At 58.7% G+C, this 22,296-nt stretch overlaps 7 protein-coding genes across 7 annotated transcripts; 2 read left to right on the forward strand and 5 right to left on the reverse strand.

The window, feature by feature from the left end:
- Positions 1-413: 413 nt before the first annotated feature.
- Positions 414-2,661, reverse strand: BDZ90DRAFT_162598 (hypothetical protein). The gene has a single exon (XM_025503622.1). It carries the CDS (start codon positions 2,415-2,417, stop codon positions 759-761), a length of 1,659 nt encoding a protein of 552 aa, XP_025362715.1. The 5' UTR covers positions 2,418-2,661; the 3' UTR covers positions 414-758.
- BDZ90DRAFT_271228 (hypothetical protein) lies at positions 2,638-7,733 on the forward strand. Its single transcript, XM_025508757.1, has 5 exons — positions 2,638-4,042; positions 4,280-4,503; positions 4,564-6,062; positions 6,120-6,518; positions 6,576-7,733. The coding sequence occupies exons 1-5, from the start codon at positions 2,907-2,909 to the stop codon at positions 7,530-7,532; spliced, it is 4,215 nt and encodes a 1,404-aa protein (XP_025362716.1). The 5' UTR covers positions 2,638-2,906; the 3' UTR covers positions 7,533-7,733.
- On the reverse strand, positions 7,382-10,166 carry BDZ90DRAFT_231864 (E1-like protein-activating). The gene is made up of 4 exons (XM_025506033.1): positions 9,847-10,166; positions 9,611-9,767; positions 8,142-9,518; positions 7,382-8,065 (listed from the first exon to the last, which is right to left on the reverse strand). Exons 1-4 carry the CDS (start codon positions 10,140-10,142, stop codon positions 7,601-7,603), a joined length of 2,295 nt encoding a protein of 764 aa, XP_025362717.1. The 5' UTR covers positions 10,143-10,166; the 3' UTR covers positions 7,382-7,600.
- Positions 10,167-10,817: 651 nt separating this feature from the next.
- Positions 10,818-11,058, reverse strand: BDZ90DRAFT_207393 (hypothetical protein; the record flags this gene model as incomplete). Its single annotated transcript, XM_025503980.1, has 2 exons — positions 10,818-10,923; positions 11,000-11,058. Coding segments are annotated over 2 exons (165 nt in total), but the record flags the coding sequence as incomplete, so codon positions are not given.
- Positions 11,059-13,506: 2,448 nt separating this feature from the next.
- Positions 13,507-15,396, reverse strand: BDZ90DRAFT_162902 (hypothetical protein). The gene is made up of 4 exons (XM_025503625.1): positions 14,937-15,396; positions 14,554-14,844; positions 14,348-14,481; positions 13,507-14,263 (listed from the first exon to the last, which is right to left on the reverse strand). Exons 1-4 carry the CDS (start codon positions 15,167-15,169, stop codon positions 13,878-13,880), a joined length of 1,044 nt encoding a protein of 347 aa, XP_025362719.1. The 5' UTR covers positions 15,170-15,396; the 3' UTR covers positions 13,507-13,877.
- Positions 15,397-15,413: 17 nt separating this feature from the next.
- BDZ90DRAFT_162892 (hypothetical protein) lies at positions 15,414-16,508 on the forward strand. Its single transcript, XM_025503624.1, has 2 exons — positions 15,414-16,235; positions 16,314-16,508. The coding sequence occupies exons 1-2, from the start codon at positions 15,624-15,626 to the stop codon at positions 16,434-16,436; spliced, it is 735 nt and encodes a 244-aa protein (XP_025362720.1). The 5' UTR covers positions 15,414-15,623; the 3' UTR covers positions 16,437-16,508.
- Positions 16,495-22,192, reverse strand: BDZ90DRAFT_274452 (hypothetical protein). Its single transcript, XM_025508839.1, has 2 exons — positions 21,581-22,192; positions 16,495-21,509 (listed from the first exon to the last, which is right to left on the reverse strand). The coding sequence occupies exons 1-2, from the start codon at positions 22,079-22,081 to the stop codon at positions 16,581-16,583; spliced, it is 5,430 nt and encodes a 1,809-aa protein (XP_025362721.1). The 5' UTR covers positions 22,082-22,192; the 3' UTR covers positions 16,495-16,580.
- Positions 22,193-22,296: the final 104 nt, after the last annotated feature.

A 22,296-nucleotide genomic window follows, 5' to 3' on the forward strand; every position in this document is an offset into this window, starting at 1 on the left:
TCAAGCGAGAGAACAGCTGCACAGGGACGGGGGCGAAGGCGAGGACAAAGGTACGATTGGGCAGCTAGGCAGGCGGCAGTCGCCAAGCTGAACATGTTGAACCCTGGACGTTTCCCACGCTCATAGGAGCAGCGGGTGAGATCCAAAGCAAGCAGGTTGGCGCCGCCCACCTCCGAACGGACCTATACCCCGTAATGGTCTGCAATAAGAGCAGCTCTAGCTTCCCCGCAATCTGACTTTCAACATCTCAGCCTCGCCTGGGCGCCTCTCAAAAGAGCCCGTTCGTAAAATGAGCTTGACAAGAAGCGCTGAAGAGGCAGCGGTAGCGTAGCATCGTAGGCATACAAGAAAAGAGCCGGTCTATGTTTTGCACTCACCTCGTGCTCAACGTGTCTTCGCTGTCGCCTGCTCGTCGCATCGAGGAGAGCAGCTCATTCGTGGTTAAAGTTCCAAGATAGAGCAAGGATGAGTGGTCACTTATCGTCATGAGAGAGGAGGATGGAGACTGGATCACACGAAACGGCCCGTATTGCCCCTTCGGCTTCACACGACTATCGCCAACGACAGGGCGTCACTGCGGGTACCTAATTAATCCTTTTGGCCTGGGCTGCGCTCGATCCATTCATCCTCATCGCCGCGGCCTCCGCTCGTCGCGGATGCGGGCATGTTTGATAGCAAGCGTTTAGCAACAATCTCAACGCAGTTGAAGCCTCCAGCTTTTCCCACGTTCACGTCTTCCTTGGCCGCACAGCCTCATCTCAGTGCGCCTTGCCCTTTGGCTTTTTTGGCCCTTCATCCTTGCCGTCTGGCGTACCATTCGCATCCTCGTCCAGCCCAGCCTCATTATCTTGGTCGTCTTCTTCCTTTTCGTTGTCGTCCTCGTCCTCATCTTCTTCCTTCCTGGAACGCTTCTTGCCATCATTCTTGGACTCCTCGAGCGCCTCCTTCTTCCTCACAGCCTCGAGAGCCTTCTTGTGCTTCTTGCCACTGCTCGTCCCTCCTTGATCCCACTCCAAATCATAGTCCTCAGCCACATTCTTGATGACCCGCCTCAGCTCCCTGACTTCATCGACGAGCTCACGGAAGCGCTCCGCATTGAAGCCCTTCTCCATGTAGAGTTTCGCCTGCCTACGGGAGGTCGTCTCGCTCAGCACGGCGCGATAGCTTACATCGCGATTATGAATGAGCACCCAGCTCCATGTCCCAAGAAGGCCTCCAAGGCCAACAAGGTAGGTGACGGGTTCCATAAGGTCCCAGCCGTACTCTACCTTGACGAAGGTAACGTAGCAGACCACGAACCACCATGCGAACCCCAAGCACGCCCCACCGATGGCCAAGCTACGCGTACCAGTTTGAGCCAACTGATCACACTCGGCCTTCAGCTTCGCCATGCTCTCTATCCTACCCGTCTTGGCGAACAATGACGCCCTCAAGAACTTGGTCCTGTCCTCAAAGCTGGGAACGGAGACCCTTACGTTGCGATGGCCGATGCGCACGACGAAAGTTCCTACCCGAGCAGCATCGCGGAGAAAGTCGCCAATTCCCGTTGCGGGAGACCAGCGTTTCCCGTCCCCTGAGCGGGTGTGGAAGGAGATGGAGGGCTCGTACTGTTGAGACGAGGGGAGGGAGACGTCGCGACGTTGTTGGTCACGGTCTTCGTTGGATGTAGGTGAGGACGATTCCGCAGAAGCTTCTCTGTTCATCTCTGCCGTGATGTAGCTAGGCTGTTCGGCTTTGATGAGCGAGGCAACGTAGCTGAGAGGCTGTGCCGAGTGCAGCAGGAAGACGACGCTCTTTGCTGGTGCTTTGGCATCGAATTCAGTCGAAATGTCCTCCGATGGTTCTCCTTGCTCCCCTTGATGCAAATGAGAAGACGACTTTGTGGTACCTCCCTTTCCTTTTCTCTTGACCTCGGTCGAAGCTGACTCGGACTCGACTTGAGATACGGACTGACCTCTCTCCACTCTCGACTCCCAAGGTTCCGGGTCCAGGGGCCCGCTGTCGTTCTCGCTTTCTGCGTTGTGAAGATCCCCCTCCTTTTGTCCTTCGCTTTGAGCCGCGGCTTGCGCTTCGTCCATCAATGTTCGGGCGAGTGGGGAGGATGCCTTTGACGTGGGAGAGTTGGGATCCTGCACCGCATCGGGCGGTGCGAGAGGTAGGGTGAGCTTGAAGAGGGAGGCCTTAGTGAAGGCGAGGTAGCCTCGGTCGCCATCGTCTATGCGCTTCTTCTGCTCTTGTTTGAGCTTCTCGAACGCTTGCTTGGGGTTGATGGGCTCAGCAGACGAGGGTAGGGTGGACTTGACGTCTACGCGGCGTAGGCGGGATGTTGAGAAGAGGCGCCGCGGTATTGATGGGCCGGCTATGTGGGATAGCGAGGATGTTGGAGAAAAGCCTCTCCGACATGTCAAGGCTATCATCCCCAGGGGCGAATGTGAGGGTAAGATGGAAGGATGGGGTATGGCAGCCTTGGATGGTGGGTCAGTGTTGGACTCTTGTATCCAGTCGTGCCAACTGAGTCTGCCGCCAAGGTGTGGGGGCCAGGGTCCAAACGAACGTCACACTGCAGCTACCGATACGACGCCCATCTCGACCCCCTACCCTATTCATTTCAAGACGCAGCGCAGCCCTGGTATGGGATAGATGGGCATTGCACCGCCACACAGTGGATTGCTGATCTTCATTGCAATGTCACTTGCTCTTTGAGCCGTTGAGAAGGTCCCAAGAAAGCTTGCAGCCAATGCCCTCGTGTTCCCTCCCGCGTGGCCCCTCGCTGAAGTCGGAAAGAGGTTGAGAAGTCAGTCGCGGCCGCGTCTGGCTAGACAAAAAGCTTTCGATCCATCGACGTCCACTACCACCATCAAAGGCCATCCAGCTCGTAGCAGGCTGGATTGCGCATAAGCTCACTCATGGTAGTGGCAGGAGGGCTGCAAGCAGCGGCGCCGCCAACGTCCTCCTCCTCCTCATCATCATCATCATCAGCAGCAGCAGCGACGACGTCTGCGTCAAAAGTGCCGCCTACAAGGGCAGCCGCGCAGCCTCCTCTCATCCCCACGTCGGTAGTTGACGCACCGACGCAGAGACTGTGGGCAGCCAGCTTGACGGCTGCCATCCAAGCGTACAAACTATACAGCTTCTTCTCGCCTGACGCATCGCTATCGCATGCGCTACTGGTTGACCTTGCCCTCGTCTTGGCCCTTTCAAGATTACGCATCCCGCGCCTCGACTTCATCGATGCCAAGTGGGCCATCATTGGCGCCCTCCTTGCTGCCTTCGACTGGCTCGCCCTCGGGGGATGGCACACTTTGCTGTCCTTTGCAGGATTGGGCGCAGTCACTAGCTGGATTGCAGCCGTATGGGATGATGCCTTCTCGAGGCCCATGGGCCTCTCAGAACATCGCGTGCGAATCAGCGATCTCATCCGGCCCAGCTCACACATCCTAGGAGAACACACCATCCACATTCTCCCTCATAGCACAGCCAGCATCTCATCCAGGGCGCCTACATGCCATTGCATTGGTGTCGGCAAGTCGCGAGTTGAGATTCCCATCTTCTTCAACAATACGGACCCTACCTTCCTCCAGTATAGCGTCACGCCTTTTGGCTCGGAGAACGCCTACCCGACCCTGTACAATGTCACGATCTCCAAGGGAAGTCTCACCACAGTGGAAAGCGCTAGAGACATGCTCCAAGGTGGCGTTAAGCAGGCAATTCAGGACGGACATTGGGACGAGGTTGAGGCAGAGGTCATGGGGTCAGGCTCCGTCGTGCAAAGGCAGGGCCAGCATGTCCCAGCAAGAGCAGGGCAAAGGTCGAGGAAAGCCAAAGATTCAAACATGCATCCGCGTCAAAGCAGTCAGCAGAAGTTCGACCTGTCCGTCAGCGCGATTGGCCGTGTCCGGTTGGAAAGGGTGATGGACAAGAGCCGCATGGACGCTCGCATTGCGCCGGGTGAGGTGATCATCGTGCAATGCCCTACTACCAGTTTTGCACCATCGCTTGATGGGCAGGAGGCTGGATCTTCGCCGCTCGCGCTCGTCAAGAAGTCTGCTGCGGCGCCAAGGGGTGGCGCTCATCAGATCGAGCATGCCTGCCCTGGTGATCAGACAGAGCTTTTCGTCAATGTCCAAGGTCTGGCTCCCATGGAAGTCTCTTACAGACGCAAGTGGACGCCTGGCGCACGCAATGGAAGGGCAAAAGCCGAGGACGAAACGAAGTCGATCAGTCACATCTCTGATCCCAGAGTTGCGAGCCCATTGATCGGTGCAGAGGACGGCACGAGCAACGCAGAAGATGTCCTGTCCGCACTCCTCGGCCGTCGCCACGGCAGTACTCCTGGTGCTGGCTTCCGGAGCTTCGACTGGGCGCTTCCGCAGCACGAGAAGGTGCCCATTTTTGCCCGCCTTGATAGAACGGGCAGCTACTCGTGGGAGCTGGACCACGTAAGGGACGCCTGCGGCAATGAAGTCAGCATGAGCTCCATCGGCAAAGCGCAATTCTCGAAGGGTGGCAAGCTCATTGGCGCTGCCAGCGGTAGCTCTGCGTCGCACCCAGTGGCTCGCAAAGAGATCCAGGTCCATGAGCGAGCACACGCTACCATCGTCGGGTGCTCGCGAGAACGCCCTCTCCAACTGCTTCGCAATGGCACAGCAAAAGAGGTCCTCCTGCGTGCAGCCAATGTCGAGACTGACGCCAAATGGACGGCGTCAGTCCGCTTCGAGCCCGAGGATGACAGCACCGATGCCTGGACGAAGAACGTCACCATCGGCAACGACGGTCTTGGCCGCATCCAAGCCGCCAAGCCAGGCAACTACATCCTGGAGCAAATTGACGGTTCCTACTGCTCAGGCGAAGTCGGTTCACCTTGGTCGTGCCCCGTCATCGAGGTACCTCCACCGACGGCCGACATCAGCTTTTCGACCATCGAAGACGTCTGCGCAGGCTCGGTCGGCGTAAATGCCATGGCGGTGCTAAGCGGCAGCCCACCTTTTCGCCTTCAGTACGAGATCAAGCGATCAGGGCAGCCCGCATTCCGCCAGGAGCGTGTCATTGAGAGAACGAGAGAGGAGTTTGAGTTCAGACCGTCGACAGAGGGAGCTGTTCAGTATCGCTTCATCGGACTTTCGGACGCCAATTACAGAGGCTTGCCGCTGGATGGACCTACATTCGAGCAAGTTGTCCACCCGCTGGCCAGCGCCAGCTTCGTCAAGCCAACGAGCAGCAGTGCCTCTCGCCGCGAGGACTCTAAGATCATCATGCGAAGCTGCGAGGGGAATCGCGCCAAAGCAGAGGTTCAATTGGAGGGCACAGGTCCATTTGACCTCACCTACGCTCTGCGCACCGCAAACAGTGGTTCATCTGTGGGCTCAAGCAGCTCACATCAAGCCGCAGCGATTCAGCACACGGTCAAGGGTATCACACGGCAGCGCCACACCCTGGACATCGAGCTTCCGCCTGCAATCAATGCGCATGGAGGTTCCATGACGATTAGCCTGGTCAGCATCCGCGACGGGAAGAACTGCGAGCGCTCCCTGACTACATCGGATGTCAACGTCGAAATTCGTCGCGTCCACCCTACGGCGGCATTTGTTGTGCCTGGAAGTAAGGCGGCTCAGCGTACAGCGGTGCTCCAGGGCGAGTCGTTGATCCTCGAAGGTCAGGAGGCCAAGCTGCCCCTCCGTCTTGAGGGTGAGGGACCGTGGAAAGTTGAGTACCGAAGAGAGGGAGACGCAGTTCCTGTAACCACGACGCTGCATAGCCCTGAGGCGGAAATCGTCGTCGACCGACCGGGCGTATTCCAGCTCGTGTCGGTGCACGATGCTTATTGCCAAGGGTCAGTCGTTCAGCAATCATCAAGATGGAATGTCGAGGTGCGACGCAGGCCTGTCGTGGCATTCGACGCTGCATCAGCCGCAAGCGTTGGCGGCCAAGGCCGGTCCAGCAAGCAGCAGCAGTTGAGCTCCCTCATACGCCCACCCGTCTGCCGCGGAGTACCAGATAGTGCCAACTTGCTCCTGCTGTCAGGGCAAGCGCCCGTGCAAGTCACGTACGAGCACGAAGCTCCCGTCTGGTCTGCGCAAGATGGCGCAGGACAGAATGGCGATCGCTTTGCCATCGAAGAGGCCGCCTCATCGTCATCTTCGCCCACTGGAAGGCGTAAACGCGAAACGTTTTCGACTGCACAGAACATCACGTCACTACATCTCTCCACCAGCGTGCCCGGTTGGCACAGGTATCGCCTTGTGGAGGTAGGTGATTCCAGCTACGCGCTAGGCGCAATCTCACGAAGCGATAGCGATGACTTGGTCCTCGAACAGCTCGTCCACCCTCTCCCCTCAGCCCGCTTCATCGATCAGGACCATCACAGCAGCGAGCAACAGCACAGACGAGGTGGCCGCTCGGGCCCGAACAAGCGCAAATCCTTCTGCCTAGGTGACACGCTCAGCGGTCGAGATATGGCTCGTGCTGCTCCCATAGTTCAGTTGAGCGGCTCACCTCCCTTCGATTTGGAGTTCGAGCTGGTCAGCCAATCCAATCCGGGTGCCACGCCCTCGACGCCGTCGCGACGCTTCGTGAAGCGCGGCATCCAAATGCACAATGTTGCCCTCGACTTGAACGAGGCGGAGAGTATTGGCGAAGCAGGGGACAAGCCTTTCCGCCTGGACTCGACCGGCACATGGGTGTATCGCATCGTCTCTCTGGTGGACGGGAATGGATGCAGTTCTACGCCTTCACCAGGCGAAGACTCCTCCTCCAGCGGCTCCTCTTCCGCATCCTCACCACCCTCACTCTCTATCAATGTGGCGGAAACTGCCAACCTGGCCTCTGTGGGCGCACGGGACGACTACTGTGTCGGCGAGAGGATCCAGTACGTCCTACAGGGAACTGCGCCGTGGACTGTCGTGTACTCCTTCGAGGGCAAGGTCAGCACCGCGACCAACTTGAAGACCTCGACTAGCTTCTCTCGCATTGCCGAGAAACCTGGCGTACTGGAGATCAAGAGCGTCGCGCATGCTTCCGCTGATGCTGACGCTGACTCTGTAGGTGGCGGCGGAGGTAGCTGTCGCAAGGAGATCACCAACCCGGCCACCGAGTCCGGCATGCGTAAAACGATCCACGCGCTCCCTCGGGTGCGCATCATGGACGGCGGCCATTCCTACCAGGATGTCCGGCAAGGCACACTCGCCACAATCCTCTTCTCCCTGTCGGGCGAGCCGCCCTTCGATTTCACTTACCAGCACCTCGAGGCCACCGATAGACACTCCGACCCTAAGGTGCTCGAGACACGTACCGTGGTTGGCGTAAATGCGAGAGAGTACCGACTGCAGACGCGCGAGCAGGGCACGTGGAGGGTGACGTGGCTGAAGGATCGATGGTGTAGTGTCAGTATTGATGGAGAGACGGGGGATGTGAAGCGAGGAAGCGGAAGGTCAGTCAAGGCCAAGAAGATGGCTGTCAGGGGTGATGTGAAAGGGACGATAGGGAAGGGAGAGGGCGTAGAGGCTGGAGGGGCTTTTGAGATTGAGATGGAGTGAGGAAAGGGCAGCATGACGATTTGATGGTATTTGTCGCCCAGTCGAGATACTGAAATAGTGGAAATGATTTACAGCTCGCTCTCGTCTTCCTCGCTTCCACTCCACTCTCCCACATCCCCCCCTTCCATCAACAATCGCTCCGTCTCTTCGTACATCTTATCCAGCCCCGTCAGCCTCTCGAGATACCCCTCTGCCTCGGCCGGGTCCTCGCCGAGCGCCTTGCGTACCATTGCCCATCCCTCTGTCCTATACTGCCGAACCACAACCTCGGAGCACGCCGTACAGCGGTCGAAGGCCTGCCCTGTTACTCGGCGAGAGGAGAAGGAGGATAGGGACCCGCGTAGCTGATGGGGAAGTAATCCGAGACAGCATTGTGGATCGGGGTCATCACCGGAAGGTGGCGCGGGTGCGTTGTGACGGCGTGGATGTTGGAGCAGTGAGATCATGAGCTCTACGGCGGAGGCGGAGGCGATTGCTGCGAGGCCTGGCCGTGTGACGGTGCACATTTGATCGAGAGTGCGATCTGTAAGGCTCTGTGCGAGCGGATGGGGAAGAACAGGAGTCAGCGAGAGGATGGGAGTGATGCGGAGCGCGATGATTGCAACTCACATCCGTAGGTGCCACAACATCATTGCAAAAGTAGCAGCCCAATCGTCTGCCCTCGCCCTCCTTCTCTTGTGTCGCTTCGTTCGTCGGAGGCCCAGCTCCATGCCTCATGACTAAAAATGTATCAAATCCCAGCGCAGCATTTATCACCAATTTCCCCTTGGCCGCTCCGAGCAAAGTCGGCAACCACCTGCTCTCCCTCGAATCCATGAGCAAGAAAATCGCATCATGCTCATCAAAGAGTCGCTCCAAGTGCGCAACATCGCGCTCACTGCCTCCTCCCCCGCCTGCTTTGTCCCCTTTGCCGGCAGTATGCCCATGCCCAGGCATTGGCACTCCCATTTCAACCCCCCTTGCCTTGACCCCAGGGAAGACTTTGCCCAGTCGCTCAGCTGCACATTCCGCCTTGCTCCTTCCTCCTGATAAGCAGTCCTCAAAATCGAACAAGGGTTGCCGAACCGGATTGGAGAAGCTGACTTTCCCATTATCCACCAGAGTCATCTCCCTCACGCCCCATGCGAGGAGCAAGCGAGCGACGTAGCAGCCCAGCGTACCGGCGCCGAGTATCAGGCAGCGGGTGCGAGAGATGACCTCGAGATCAATCTCTGGCAGGAGGCGCCAGCGCATCAGCTTGAGGTTGAGGTCCACGGCTTGGTCGGCAAGGCGGTGCGGGTCCATTAGCGGACCCAGGTCCGCTACCCGTGGGGCGAGCTTGTTCTGCGCATTGCGCTCCCATCCTACTGCTGCTGGGCGGGCAGGGAACGAGGCAAGCTGCGCGAGTGGGAGAGGAGACGGGGATCCCTCCGGTTGGACAAGGCCTCCTGTTGAAGAGGCATTGTCAGTAGGAAGGAAGACAGTGCCCATGAGCGAAGCTGAAGTACCCGTAGAGGTGGACGATAGCTCATCTCTCCAGCAGACGGCACGAAGTTTCTTGACGCCCCACCGTACGGCAAAGAGGTTGAGAAGGTTGCGTAACGGCCAGCCTGGCGCAGAGTCGTGTGACGATGGATCGATGAAGAGGACCGTAGGGGGCTCACTCTCCTCGACGCCTCCAGGATAGAAGCTCACATAGTCGGTAATACGACCGAGATGATAGCCTTCTCCTTTTTCCTTTTGCCTCACAAGTGCAAATCCGGCATCACAAGTACCCTTATATCTTTCAACGTGCTCCCTCAATGCCTCGCTCATCTTCTCCCCTTGTTCCTCCTCTATTGCACTCCATCCTCCTCCCTGGAGTGACCAGCCGGGCTTAGCCACGAGTGCAGGAAGTGCTGCCCAGTGGTAGAATTTGTGCTTCTTGAGGTCCGCGTAGGCCAGGATGGTGAACCTCAACACGGCATCGCGTAGGGGTTCCGGGGAGTGGAGAAGGTTGGAGAGAATCTGCGAGCGAGGGGCCGTCAGAGGAGGAATGGTGAGCAGGAGTATGTCTGGACAGGCGCGAATGATCGCAAAGATGGGGAATGCAGCCTCACCTCATCTGCCTGTGAATTGAAGAGGGCATTCTTGTCTGCCGAAGTGAAGGCGACGGCTGTGTTGTAGTTGAGGAGGGTTCCGTATGCTGGGACAGAGAGGGGCCGGTTCGAGCTTGCTGAAAATGGCTGTGACGATGAAGTAGCTTCTAATGGTGGCCTTCAGAGGGCTCAGAGGAGGTAGATGTTCCATCAGCAGACCGCATATATGCTCGCTCCTGGACCGCTCCACAGCTCACCCTGCCTGTCCCCTGGCATCGACCGCCTCGAGACTCCCCTCTGCCAGAGCCAGCGTACCCTGGACAGCCACCACTTCCCCCGTCTTTCGATCCTTGACCCTTCTCGCAACACCATACTCTCCTCGCAGCGGAAGAGGAGCTTCATTCAATCGAAGCCGGTCGAGCTTGAGAGTGGAGAGGGCGTGCCAGAAGTCTGCGGAGATCTGCGTTGGGAGGGGAGAGAATTGGAGGATATTGGACGCGGTCGCCGTATCGTTTGGAGCGGACGGTGATGGTGACGAGGAGGAGGAGGCCATGATGGACCATTTACAGTGGGAGGGAAAGCGGCAAGGAAGAGGAGCGCAGCCGCAATCGACTCGAGCGACATCGCAATCGATGTGAGAGCGCCACCCGAATTGGGGCCCGTGCGAGCAAGGGAGCGAGAGGCGTCCTTCTGGGGCAGCAGATTGCAATCGGGGCTCACTGTACCGCACACGACTTCGGCCAGTCATCTGAGAAGAGTTGGACAGGTCTTGAATTGAAATCTAATCATACACCCATTAGTCGGATCAAAGGCAAAGGAAATGGCGTCTCGTTCTCAAAATGGCGGCTTCACCCAGCCCGGACTACTCAGCGGGCCCAGCTCCATCCTCGTCGGTCCCATTTTCTCCCTCCTCGCCCTCCTCATCTTCATCCTCCTCGTCCTCTTCCTCCTCATCCTCATCTTCCTCGCCCTCATCACCATGCTCATCCTCCTCGGACACATCGTACGAGTACTGCGCGGGCAACGCCCGATTCTCGTCTCCCCCGGGCATCATCCCCCCTCCATACTGCCCAGCCCCACCAGCCACAGCGATGCACAGTTCATTCCTTCCTGCCCCTCCCCCAGCCTCAGCGGCCGCCTGCGCAGCAGCCGCTTCAGCCATTTGAGCCTTTTCTGCTGCGCTCTTCCTCCCTCTTCGCTTCTTCGGCCTACCCTCTGCATCTTTGCCGCAGCCTTTGACCATGAGATGCCGCTTGAGAGCATCTTTGCGGCTGAAGGACTTGGCACAGTTGGGACAGCCAAATGGCTTGACTGCAAGGTGGATGCGAGAGTGTCTGCGAGCGAGAGGAGGGTGGGCCAGTGTCAGCTTCTGCGTTGGGCAACTGTACCAGCCTGCACGCCGTTGCTTACCTGTTGAGATCATGCCTCCTGGAAAAGCTCGCTGGGCAGCTCGGGCAGGCATAGTTGCGTGGCGGCGGGTTGGCAGAAGTCTGTTTACGCTTCAAGCCAGCACCGGTACCCATGGGCGAAGGGGTCCAGTAAGGGTGCGGGTGACCAGGTATGCCGTGCGCCGCGTGAGGGTGATGAGGATGATGAGGCTGACCCGGAGGGCCATAGTGGTGAGAAGGAGGCAGTTGCGCTGCAGCTCCATAGACGCCTGTCCCAGAGCTCGCAGAGAGACCGCCACGACGTTGTGCGCCTATGGCCGGTGAAGACATCGTGTTGCCAGCTGTGCTCCCCATGACGGGAGAAGAGGTGGCGGAGAGGGAGTATGAAGAGGAGATGGGAAAGTTGGGCCCTGCGGCGGCAGAAGTTGAGTTGAGGACTGACATGCCTGGTGGGCCGCCGGCGCTGAATGATGGGAGGCGGGTGCCTTGGCCGTAGTAGGCAGGGGTAGACGAGGAAGACTCGCCCTCGCGATAGTAATAGGAAGAGGAAGACGGAGGTGGTGGTGGGGGCGGCGGGCCGGCGCCGTTGTCGTAGTACGGTGGACGACCATTATTCGGGCCGGTGCCATTGGTCCCATCTCCTGGTCCCGCGCTGGCGTGTCTGAAAGGTGAGGGCAGAGGTGGGAAGCTGAGTGGTCCTGATGCGCCACTGACTGCTCCTCTCCTCAACAGTGGCGTATGGTTGGGCACGGGGACGGAGGCCGAGTCAGAGGAAACGCGGTGAGGCGGGCGTGGCGAGACGTATGGCGATGACTGCGATGATGGCGGCGAAAAACCGCCATTCCCTCCCCCTGGCGAGGGCGAACGGGAAGAGCGATGACGAGTGTAGGAGAGTGATGGTTGCGAAGGAGGCGGAGGAGGAGGAGCTAGGCTGTGGCCGTTGTAGCCGTGGGCGTGGTCATGGTGCCCAGTGCCTGCCGTTGCCGACGAGCTGGGCCCCGCAGATGACATGGAAACCTTGAGTGGCGGTAGAGTGAGGACAGGGGAAGAAGAAGAAAGGGAAAAAGAAGGATTGCGAGACGGTGGAAGAACCGGCCCGTCGTGATGGCGATTGTTGGCGAGAATGGTGGGCAAGTCGCTTCCGCGCGCGAGGTCGTGGGGATTTGGTAGTTGAGAAGGATTTCGACGAACACAGTGTCTCGTTCGTCGCCGCTCTTGGAGGCTGAGGATGGCGTTGCCTGATACGCTATTTAGCGACGGCAATCGCCCTTGGATGGATGGATGAGGAGCAGAGAGGAGAAGAGGCGGCGTCGACGACGAGGACGACACGCACCACAAGAGGCGCGGCTTGGTGCCTGGAAAAGGCGGAGAGAGACGAGCAAAGGGGGGGCGGCGTCGGGAGCGCGTCTTGAGCAAATGGCGGCCGTGAGGCAGAGGGGCCGGGGAGAGGGTTGATGACGATGAGAAAGACGACGACGATGACGACGAAGAGAAAGTAAGATAGAGCGTTCAAAGTAGTTGTTGCCGATGAGAGAAACGGAGCAACGATGCTCACGCGGATGGACTGGCAGCAGTCAGAGCCTAGGGCTTTGCAACAAGGGCCAGGAGGGAGCGATTGCCGCCTCGCACATTTGAGCTGCCCTCCCGCCTTGACTTCCCACCCCTCCCCTTTCGCTCTCCGCTGCGCCTGTCGCCGGTTTCTCTCCCTCTCGCTGCTCGCGCACCACACGCCCCCCTGATCCGCTGCCTGCCGCCTCCGAAGGCCGATGAGAGACGAGACAGCCTGACATCCAAACCCAACTCACGTCGACGGCAAAGCCGTGGGTCCAGTCTCGTCGTGAAGTACGACCCACGAAATGAAGACGACGAGGAGAGAACGAAACAGCTGACGCGCATATACGGGGCCCAAACGCGCTCTAGGCTCGCAGTACTAAAGAAGCTCGACTGTCGTATTGGCATCGCAGTAGGGCCAGCCCTGGGAGATCTGTACCATCCAGGAAACGCTGTGAGAGACGAGAGACAATACGAGACTAGGCTTCCAGCCCACCTCATCGTCACCTGTCGTCACGCCCGTCTGCTTCTTCCGTACCGGCACCACTTTATGCGCCAACTCCTTGCCTCCTGCCTTAACGTGGTGAGGGATACGCAAGCAGGCTAGAGTGAAGCTTTCACTGGCTCGACCTTTTTGTGCCCCGCCTTGCCCTACTAAAACCTACCTCATCGTCAGACGTCCACTCATTCTCCGTTCTCGTAGCTCCATCCCAAAACTCTCGCACTAATGGCCGACGACCCACGATGTAAAGTGTACCTTCCTCCTAGTCTCCTCATCGAGGACGACGCCACACTTTCGGACGACCTGCAGCGGTGCGGGTGTGCAGGCAGCGCCCTGCGAAGGGGTTGAGTCGGGAGTTGCTACGCGAAAAAGGAGTGGCGTTTCTTTGACAGAACCCTGACCGACTGAGTCGAACTTCGGAGGAAGGGCAACTGGAGAAGAGCCGATACTGAAGGTGCGAGCCGGCCGCGTGAGCGATGCTATCGGCGATTGGGTGACTGGCTCCTGATGAGCTTCGCTGCTACTCGCTAGACCGTCTCACGTGAGAAATCGAACAGAAGCTACGCGCTTGGCAGGCGGATGCGAGGGCGAACAAGAATCAAGCATAGCGTCCATCCTCGGCATCAGGCTTCCAAGATGCGAGGCTGGGTAGCGTGATAGTAGCGAAACAGAAGGGGTAGTGTGGCTTAGATAAGGGGGAGAAATTTCGCAGCTGAACAAGTAAATAGTGCTCTGCGAAGGCACGAAAGCGATGACGAGGCTAAAGCAACAGCGGACGCATCTGGTAGCTCTCAAAGCGCGCGTTGTACATCGCGTCGGCTACAGTGACAGAGTGGTAGCACCGAGCTTAGGCGCTCTTGTCAATAGTCTCAGCGATCCTCTTGCGAACAGTGTAGTCGCGACGTCCCACCATGGCAGCATCGATGCTGCTTTTCTCCTCGCGATCCTCCTGCTCGACCTCCTCATAGTACTCTCCGCCGGGCTGCGAGCCAGGCACGTATGAGAGGACATTGAGGTCCGCCTCCTTTAGGGCCTCTACATTGATGAGGGGCAGCTCGCGACGCCCTTGTCGGGCGGGCACGTTGGAGAGAATGTTGAGATCGAGGCACTCCGCAGCTCCCACGGCGATGAGGCCAGCGATGGTGTTGGCTTGGCAGTCCGGGCTTGCTCCGTCGCCGACACCTCCGAGGGGTCCAACAAGGCGAGGAAGGAGGAGAGCGGGGTGAGAGCAGTCTAAGTGGGGCATGGTAATCAAAAGAAATGATCAGGTACGGCGCCCGTGCCGATCGGTCACGGTGGGAGAGGAGGGATGCTCACCGATCATGCGCACCCCGAGGTCCTCGTTGGCGCGCTCGCACTGGCGGGTGGCAATCCCGCGACGCATGACATCGACCCAGAGATCTTCGTGCTCAGAGTCGGTGCTGCGCTCGGTGACCTTGATATTGTCGCACCTGCGGGAACGAGCAGCAGAGACAACGATGAGCCGGAACGGTGGGGCGAGCGCTGAGAGCGGCCCCACTCACTTTATGACATTAATCGCAGCAAGGAGAGCAGCAGTCTTCGTAGCGCAGATCTCCTTGGAAGCCTTGTAGCCCTCGACGACATTGAGCACGCTCTTCTCGCAGTCGAGGACACCGGCCTTCTGCATGGAGTCGTAGGCAGGGTCCTGACAGAGGGGCTTGACCTGGGCGCGCTTGAGCATACTGACGACCACGGGGTCGTGGTGAGCGTGGAAGTCGCCAAGGCTACGGCGCTTGTGATTGGGTGGCTGGGTGGAGAGCACGTTGATATTGGCGCAATTGAGGGCGCCGACGCTGGTGAGAGAGGAAGGGGGGGGGGGGGGGGGGGGGGGGTTCATCAATGTCAGCCACGTTGCGAGAGTGAATGAAGAGCGACACCAGCTCACCCAATGAGTGCAGCGATGACATTACTCTCGCAGGCGGCCTTAGGAACGCCGAAGTAGGGAGGGTAGCCAATGGGAGGTGCTCCGGTGGGCTGATAAGGAGGCTGACCATAAAGGGGTTGGGCAGAGGCAGGCTGCCCATCGATAGGCACCATGCGAGGGCTCGGGACGTCGGCGCTGACGGTCGAGACCAATGCCGTTACAGCGGCGACGACGACGAAAATGTACAGCTGCATGGGTGCGTAGGTGTTTGGTCAGGTGGCGTGTAGGACGAGGGTCAAGAAGCGTATTGCTCAGAGAGAGGGACTTGCGCGAGAGAAGGAGATCCATTACAAGCCTTTTCGCTTCTTATCCTTCGAACAGCAAGCGATGAGCCGACGTTTCGTGAGCTGGTGCCTGAATGGAAGTCTTCCCCCCTTTCTTTCATCATGCCGGCATTGCTTGTTTGCTTGTTTGCTTGCTCCGTGCTTGTTGTTCACCAACGAGGCGTCGTTGATGATGTCCAGCATACTGCAATCAGTGCGACGCCTCGGGCCGTAAAGCTCGCGTCAGTGCATCATCAGGCCAGAGGGCACGACAGCAGCGGCCCTCGGACCATCACTTCTGCGCTTTGGCCCTCTGTGTCAACATCCGCCCATTGGCGGCTCGAGATTGGGCGCTACTGAGCCTTCTTGCCTTCTCGATGATGGGATGCTGTCGCTCTGCCCGGACTCAAAGCAATCTCTTGGGCGTCCGCTACCATCCCTCACTGCATATCATACCACTATGCTTCTTCCTCGCGCCCATCACGCAATGTGGCTCCTCGTACTATGGTGGCTGTGCACCAGCCTGACGCTCGTCCACGCACAAACGCTGCAACCTCATCAGCCTCCGAAGACTTCGTTCGAAGGCTTTTGCCCCGGTCGCCGGGCCCCACCGCTGAGACAGCGCACTTGTGCCCCTTTTTATTTCTTTGCAGCCTGTGGTCCTGCGGAGCAAAATGACTGTCGATCGTCGCTGGAAAGCATCCTCGACGGCATTCGTGCGGATAATACGACGTGGGACTGTTTGACCAGCAATGAGGTGAACATCGCCGGGGTCGAAACTCCCGTCGACGTCGTCGGCAACATTGCGATGTCGCCTGGTGTGGCTATGATGCTCCCGGTAGAGCTCAATGCTACGATGACGTCGACCAAGCAGAGGCCATTCAGCGGGCTAGGACCGAGCCCATCCGGCCTTAGATGCTCGTCGGGAGCAGGGTGTACCGCTTTGATCAAGCTCGAGTCGGCCGACGTGAAATGCCGAGCCCAAAACTACTTCAAGGTGCGCGATGTCCTGCTTTTGACAGCTCCGAGTCGCAATTGACCCCGTTATCTGCTTCTGTCGCTCCCTCTCACGCAGAGATGGATGCAAGGTACAGGCTGGCAAGCCCTCGACTATCACTTTGGCGCGACGATTGCCAAATGCCTACGAAACGAGACCATCATCCCTCCGCCATGGATGCCCAATCAGACTCACTACTAAGAGGCAGTGACGGAGAGGAGGCGAGGGGCGTACTCACAACATGCTATCATTCGTCAATGCCCATCATTTATTGAATTGTCAAGAGTTGCGAATGCGAGAGCGTACAGATGAATGAGACTCAGACGTGTCGAATCAGTCGCACCGCTACCAACCCGGAGGGGGCAGAGGTGCTCTCCCAGGAGGCTGAGGCGGTGCTCCTGGTGGCGGCCCAGGGTGAGCGTAGCCACCAAAGGCAGGCGGTCGACTCGGCGGAGGACCAGGGAAGGCTGGCGGTGGACCAGGAGCAGCAGCACCTCGCGCAGCCATGGGCGGTGGGCCAGGCGGAGGGGGAGGCTGCTGAGCACCGTAACCACCTGCTCGAGGAGTCATGCTGCCTGAGCCGTAGACCGATGCGCCGGGCGGTGGCTGCTGACCGTATGCTCCGCCCGCGGGAGTCATACCGCCTGCTGCCATTCGGCTTGGCGTCATACCACCAGCATGCATCGGCGTGCGCGCTCCACTCGCCATGCCGTACGGCGTACGAGCGCCGCCGCCGTATGCAGTTGCCCCTCCCGCAGCGGGTGTGGCTCCACCACGAGCACCCGCAGCCATAGCAGTGTACTGCGTCTTGAACGCATTAGCGAGCGACGCAACGTCGGGCAGATGCTCAGCCTGGTGCAGCTTGAACCTTCCCGGCAACACCTTGACTGGCCAGTACTGGATCGGCGCATCTCGATTGGCTTTGAATCCCAGCTTGAAGCAGCCCGGATGCCTCGGGTCGAGACCGAACGCATAGGTTGAACGCGTGGGGTTGGCCAAGCACCAATTGGTGAGGTATTGGTCCAGCTCTTGCTCATTGCCCTTATACTTTTCGTGGTTGACCATCATTTCGACCATCTTCGCCATTGGGTTGACATGGTTGACGATGAGCTCATCGAGATCATTGTACGTCACGTTCATCACACGCAGAATACGCCCAAGGGAGTACTCATTCTCCTTCTCGAGCTCGAGGACGTCCAGGTGCTGGTAGACGTTCTCGTCGACCTTCCATGTGACAGCGAGGTGGTCATTGCCCTTTGAGCTTGGGCGGACGAGCACAGCACCGCGGGGTTGATTGGCGAGGAACTCCTCAGCCTGCCCAGCCTTGAAGTTGCGGAAGTTCGGGTGCTTGATCACACGGCTGATCTTGCTGCGATTCTTGATCGCCTGGCGTTTGAATTCGGCTTGACGCTTGTCCTTCTCTGCTCGCTCTGAGTTCCAGTATCGCGGGTCGACCGCCACAGCCACGTTCTGGAGGCGGGAGGCCTCTGCCGCTGCAAGATGGGAGGGCTTGGCCGTGAGCTCGACTCGCAGCTGGTCTTTGTCTATGTCGATGATCTGCGCCTTGAGCGTCTGGTCGCGCTTAACAAGCTGGCGAGGCTTGGGAGGCTTTTGTCCTATCTGAGCATACTCTTCCAGCTCCATAGGCATGAGGTACTGCTCGTTGATGGTGCCTTCCATGCCACAGTCGAGACGGACGACGATGTGACCCGGAGCAATGGCCGCAACAGAGACATTAACGATAGACTCGCGGTCGAGCGTACGCGGTGTCTCGCCCGTGAGGATAATGAGCATCTCGTCTTGCGAGGGAAGCTTGAAGGGGCCACGAAGATCGCCGTAGGGCCTCAGCAGCTCGTCGGTGCACTGTTCAAGGGTGAGGCGCTTCCTCTCGCCATTCTTCTTCATCAAAACGTCGGCGTACGAGTCGATATCGAGCTCGCGGAGTCTGCGGCCCGCATCAGGGTCTTCGAGGAGCAGAGCGCACGGATGCGAAAGGTGCTCGCCCTCGAGGTCCTCCTCGTCCAAGTTGAGAGCATCAGCTGCCATCTTGCGTGCGTACTTGTAGTCCTCGGGGTGGATGCGAGTGCGGTCGAGAACGTCAGGCAGCAATTTCTCTTTCTCCGTCGCTTCGATCCTGTCGGGACGCAAGTTGAGGTCACTAGCAGTGATCTTGAGCTGGAGGAAGGCGGCAGCGTTGACGAAGATCGGCCAGCTGAGAATCTGGTGGTCGAGCAGGCCGCGGCGGTTGACGACTGTGCCCTCGAGCTTCTGGCTGATAGCATCGACGAGGGCTTTCGCCTTGCGCGGGCCAAGGCCGCAGACGAAGGGGAGCAGCTGTCGATAGTACACATCGCCCACTGCCTTGTTGAGGTCGACACCGACTTCGTTGGCGCACGATACGATCGAACGCTCGAGATAGGTCCTCAGGCGATCCTTCGAGACTAGGCGCTGGTGCGCATCGAAATTGATGGCCGTCAAGTCGTCGCCGAGGGAGGCGAATTCAAGCAAAGGGCTCTGAGCGTAGCGAGCGAGACCGACGCAGTATCGCTGCAGGGTCTTGAGCTCGGGGAATTCGGCGGCGGACCTCGCACTATGCTGGTAGAGACGAGCGGTATCGTCGTGGACGTAGGTGACGTCGATGGCCGCCTTATCGGTCTGGTCTGCGGAAAAGTTCTCCTCGACGATGATCCTGGCCTTGGCCTCCTCAGCTAGAGCCTCAAGATGCTGCTTGAGCTGCACAGTACGAGGACTGAATCCATTGACTACGATTACGTCTGGCTTCAAGCGCACCAGGAGATTGACGAAGCGCTGACGGGGCGTGAGGAACTCGGGCGGCTCTTCGCCCCTCCTCTCGGCCTTGGCAATCTCGGCTTGCTGGGCCGTGTCCATCGCCGCTTGCTGCTCTGGCGTTGGCAGGTTGAGGTGATCAAAGGTCGCGTGCGATCGGAAGCGGCCGGCAGCGTCGAAGAAGACAGTAGCGACGGCGTCTTTGCGAGGATCGCCCTGACCGTGGGAGACGGCGAGGACTGAGGGAACCGACGTGCTCTTGGAGCCGTATCCATCTTCTCTGTCGTCCTCCTCGTCGTCCTCGTCGGGGAACCTGCGTCGAGCGATCATGCTACGGGACTCGAGGGGACGCGCGTCGAGTCTCTTGTCCAAGATGCTCTCGCAGGTACGGCAAAGCCATTCTGAGCACTCCTCCTTGAGCCACTCACGAACCCAGATGCGGCCGCTATTGATGAGGCCTTCCTCCAGCGCAGCCTTGACGACATCACGGCGCAGTGCGTTCCACTTCTGGCTGACCTCACTGACACCCTCTGACGCGAAGGCTTGGTAGAGACGCTCTTCGAAATCGCGGTAGACCCCATCTGGAAGCTCAATCTCGACATTGACGAGATTGTCGCCCTCTGCTTGCAGGATGAGGAGATACTGCGTCTGCGAAGCGATAGGCTGAGCCGGCTGACGACCGCTGTACGACGCCGGGATTCTTGGGGGAGGCTCATTCGAAGTGAACTCGCGTACGGGTTTGTTCTCGAGATACTTGAAGTTCCAGAAGGGATGCTCCTCATCGATCTTGATCGAGCCACGCTCCGTAGGTCTCACAGTGATTTGGGCGTGATCCTTGAAGAGCTGGCGAATCTCGCGCTTCATCATTGGCTCTCGGCTAATCTCGCGAGTGATGATAACCTTGGCCAGATTCAAGGCCTGCTCTGCTGAGCGTGCTCCCGCTTCGGGGTTGACGAATTGCTCGGCCAGAACCTCAGGAGCGAGCGCGTCGTCGTCTGAGAAGTAGCGGCGAGCTGATGAGCCTGCTGCCAGGTTCTCTGAGAGCTCCGTTGAAGAGATGCCGAAGCGCTTCGCTAGCTCTGAGATGACAGTGTTCTTGAGAGCCTCGTAGCGGCCGAGGACGCTTGGTCGCTTAAAGCTGGTGACGCCCGTCGCAGCGAGAGACCCATTCAGAGCCCCAGATGCTGCATCATGTGCAAAGCTCTCCTGCGCGTCACGCATCTTGTCGCCGTAACGCATGGTGAGCCATTCGGAGAGATCAGAAAGCTCCTCCAAGCTGGCCACTCTGTCAAGCATGACCTCGAATTGAGCTTGCTGCGCGACGCCCAGCCCCAGACTGGAGCTGTCGTCGACGACGGCGATGCGCTCGAACGTCTTGTGGATCGCCTCCTTCCGGCCATGTAGCGTCTTCCAACGGAAGGCGAGGCTGGTGACAGTGTGCAGCTCTCGACGCGTGAGGTAGCTGATGGGGCGGGGCCTGCCCGTCGCAGGATCGACGTAAGTCGTCTCGTGCGTGAGCTGATCTGATCGATGAGAGTAGAGGAAGGGCACCTCGAGGCGATCGAAGAGGACGTATTCGAGGACCAGACGGATGGCTGCGAGCCACGGCTGTCGGAGGTGGAAGAACATGCCGCCAGGAGCGTTGAACTCGTTGCTGCAGCGGTTTGAGATTCGAGACGAAACCCAGAGCGTGGCTCGGTCGAGATCGCTGCTCTCGATGGGAGCCTCTAAGAGCTTGAGACCTTCGTCGCCAGGGAGTGCGAGCTGGAAGCGCTCCGGCCAGTCGATGTGCTTGACTCGTTCGTCTGCCTCGGTGAGCATGCGCTCTTGAATTGCTGCAGGCTCGAAGACGTCCTTAAACTCGACCTTCTTCTTGCCCATGCCGTCCAAAGGTGCGCCGTCTTCATCAACCATTTCTTCGTCTTGGTCCGCCTCGTCTTCAGACAAATCACCCTTCTTGAAGGCCCATGCATAGTCCTGGCCATCGCCAAAGATGTCGTTGATCTCCTCCCAGGCGTCCTCGTCGATACCCGCTTTGTTGGGATCGAGTCCACCTGCGAAACGTCCACGACCTGCTCTCCTGGCAGCCTTCTCTGCCTTCTTTCGCTCCCTCTTCTCTCGTCGGCGCTCCTCTTTCTCCTCTTCATCCATGTCGGCCATGGCTTCGGCGTCATCACTGTCATCATCGTCGTCGATGAAGTCATCCATGTCGTCTTCAGGGTACATGCCAGGAGGTGCGGCTCTTGATGTCGGCTGACCGGCGCGAGGACCCGACTTTTTCTGGCCGGCTGATCGGCGAATGACTTCTGCAGCGGAGGGCATGTCCTCGTCCTCGTCTTCGTCATCGACGGCCATGCGGCGGGAAGGAGCAGGTGCGCGATCGTCATCGTCATCGTCATCGTCTTCGAAGATGCGGGCGAGATCGCGTCGGTTGCGTGAGGAGCCCTCGGGCTCTGGCGAAGCAGATCCTCTACGGAAGCGCTTGCGCTGTGTGGGGAGGAGCGTGTGAGCTTGAAAGGGGCAAAGGGTGGATATGACAATGTCTTTGCTGTTCTCACCTGCTGCCTCCTGTTCCTGCCGGTGTTCTCTGCGACGAGGTCCAAGTCATCCTCATCGAGCCCATCATCCTCATCTTCCTGCTGTTGCTTCTTCTTTTTCCTGAGCTTCTTGACCCTCCTCTTCTTCTTTCTCCTCTTCTCCGCTTCGTCATCGTCGCTCTTTTCCTCGTCTTCCGTGTCGTCGACGATGAATCCCTCAGCGATGAGCCTTGCTTCTTCAGGGTCGTCCTCTTCCTCCTCACTCGAGTCACCTTCATCACCAGACCCAAAGACATTACCACCCTCTCGCATCAGGTCGACTCCATCATCATCGTCCTCTTCTTCGTCCTCTTCATCGTCGTTGATGACACCATCTCCTGGCCTGCGCTTTGGCTTCTCAAAGCCACGTTGAGGAGGCGCCTCTGATGCCGAGTCGGGCGATTGAGGTTGTTCAACTTCGCCTCCGCCTTCCTCGTCGTCCTGGAATTGGCGGGTGGGGAAGTCTGCCGGATCCTCATCCATGATGCAGAATGAAAGAGGATGACAAGAGTGAGAGGTGTACTTCGCTCGTCACTGGGTGGAAATGAATGCCCCAGTGACCAATTGAGCAGAAGTGAGGTTGTGTTGTCGTTGGGAGGGAAGAGGAGAAGACGAAGCGGCAGACGACGACGACGTCAATCCTGCCTGCCACGCGCGCCGCTCGTTGAGCCCCCAGACGGAACTGGCTCACCAACTCG

The sequence above is a fragment of the Jaminaea rosea genome, assembly GCF_003144245.1.
Source record: "Jaminaea rosea strain MCA 5214 unplaced genomic scaffold BDZ90scaffold_5, whole genome shotgun sequence".
Taxonomy (NCBI): domain Eukaryota; kingdom Fungi; phylum Basidiomycota; class Exobasidiomycetes; order Microstromatales; genus Jaminaea; species Jaminaea rosea.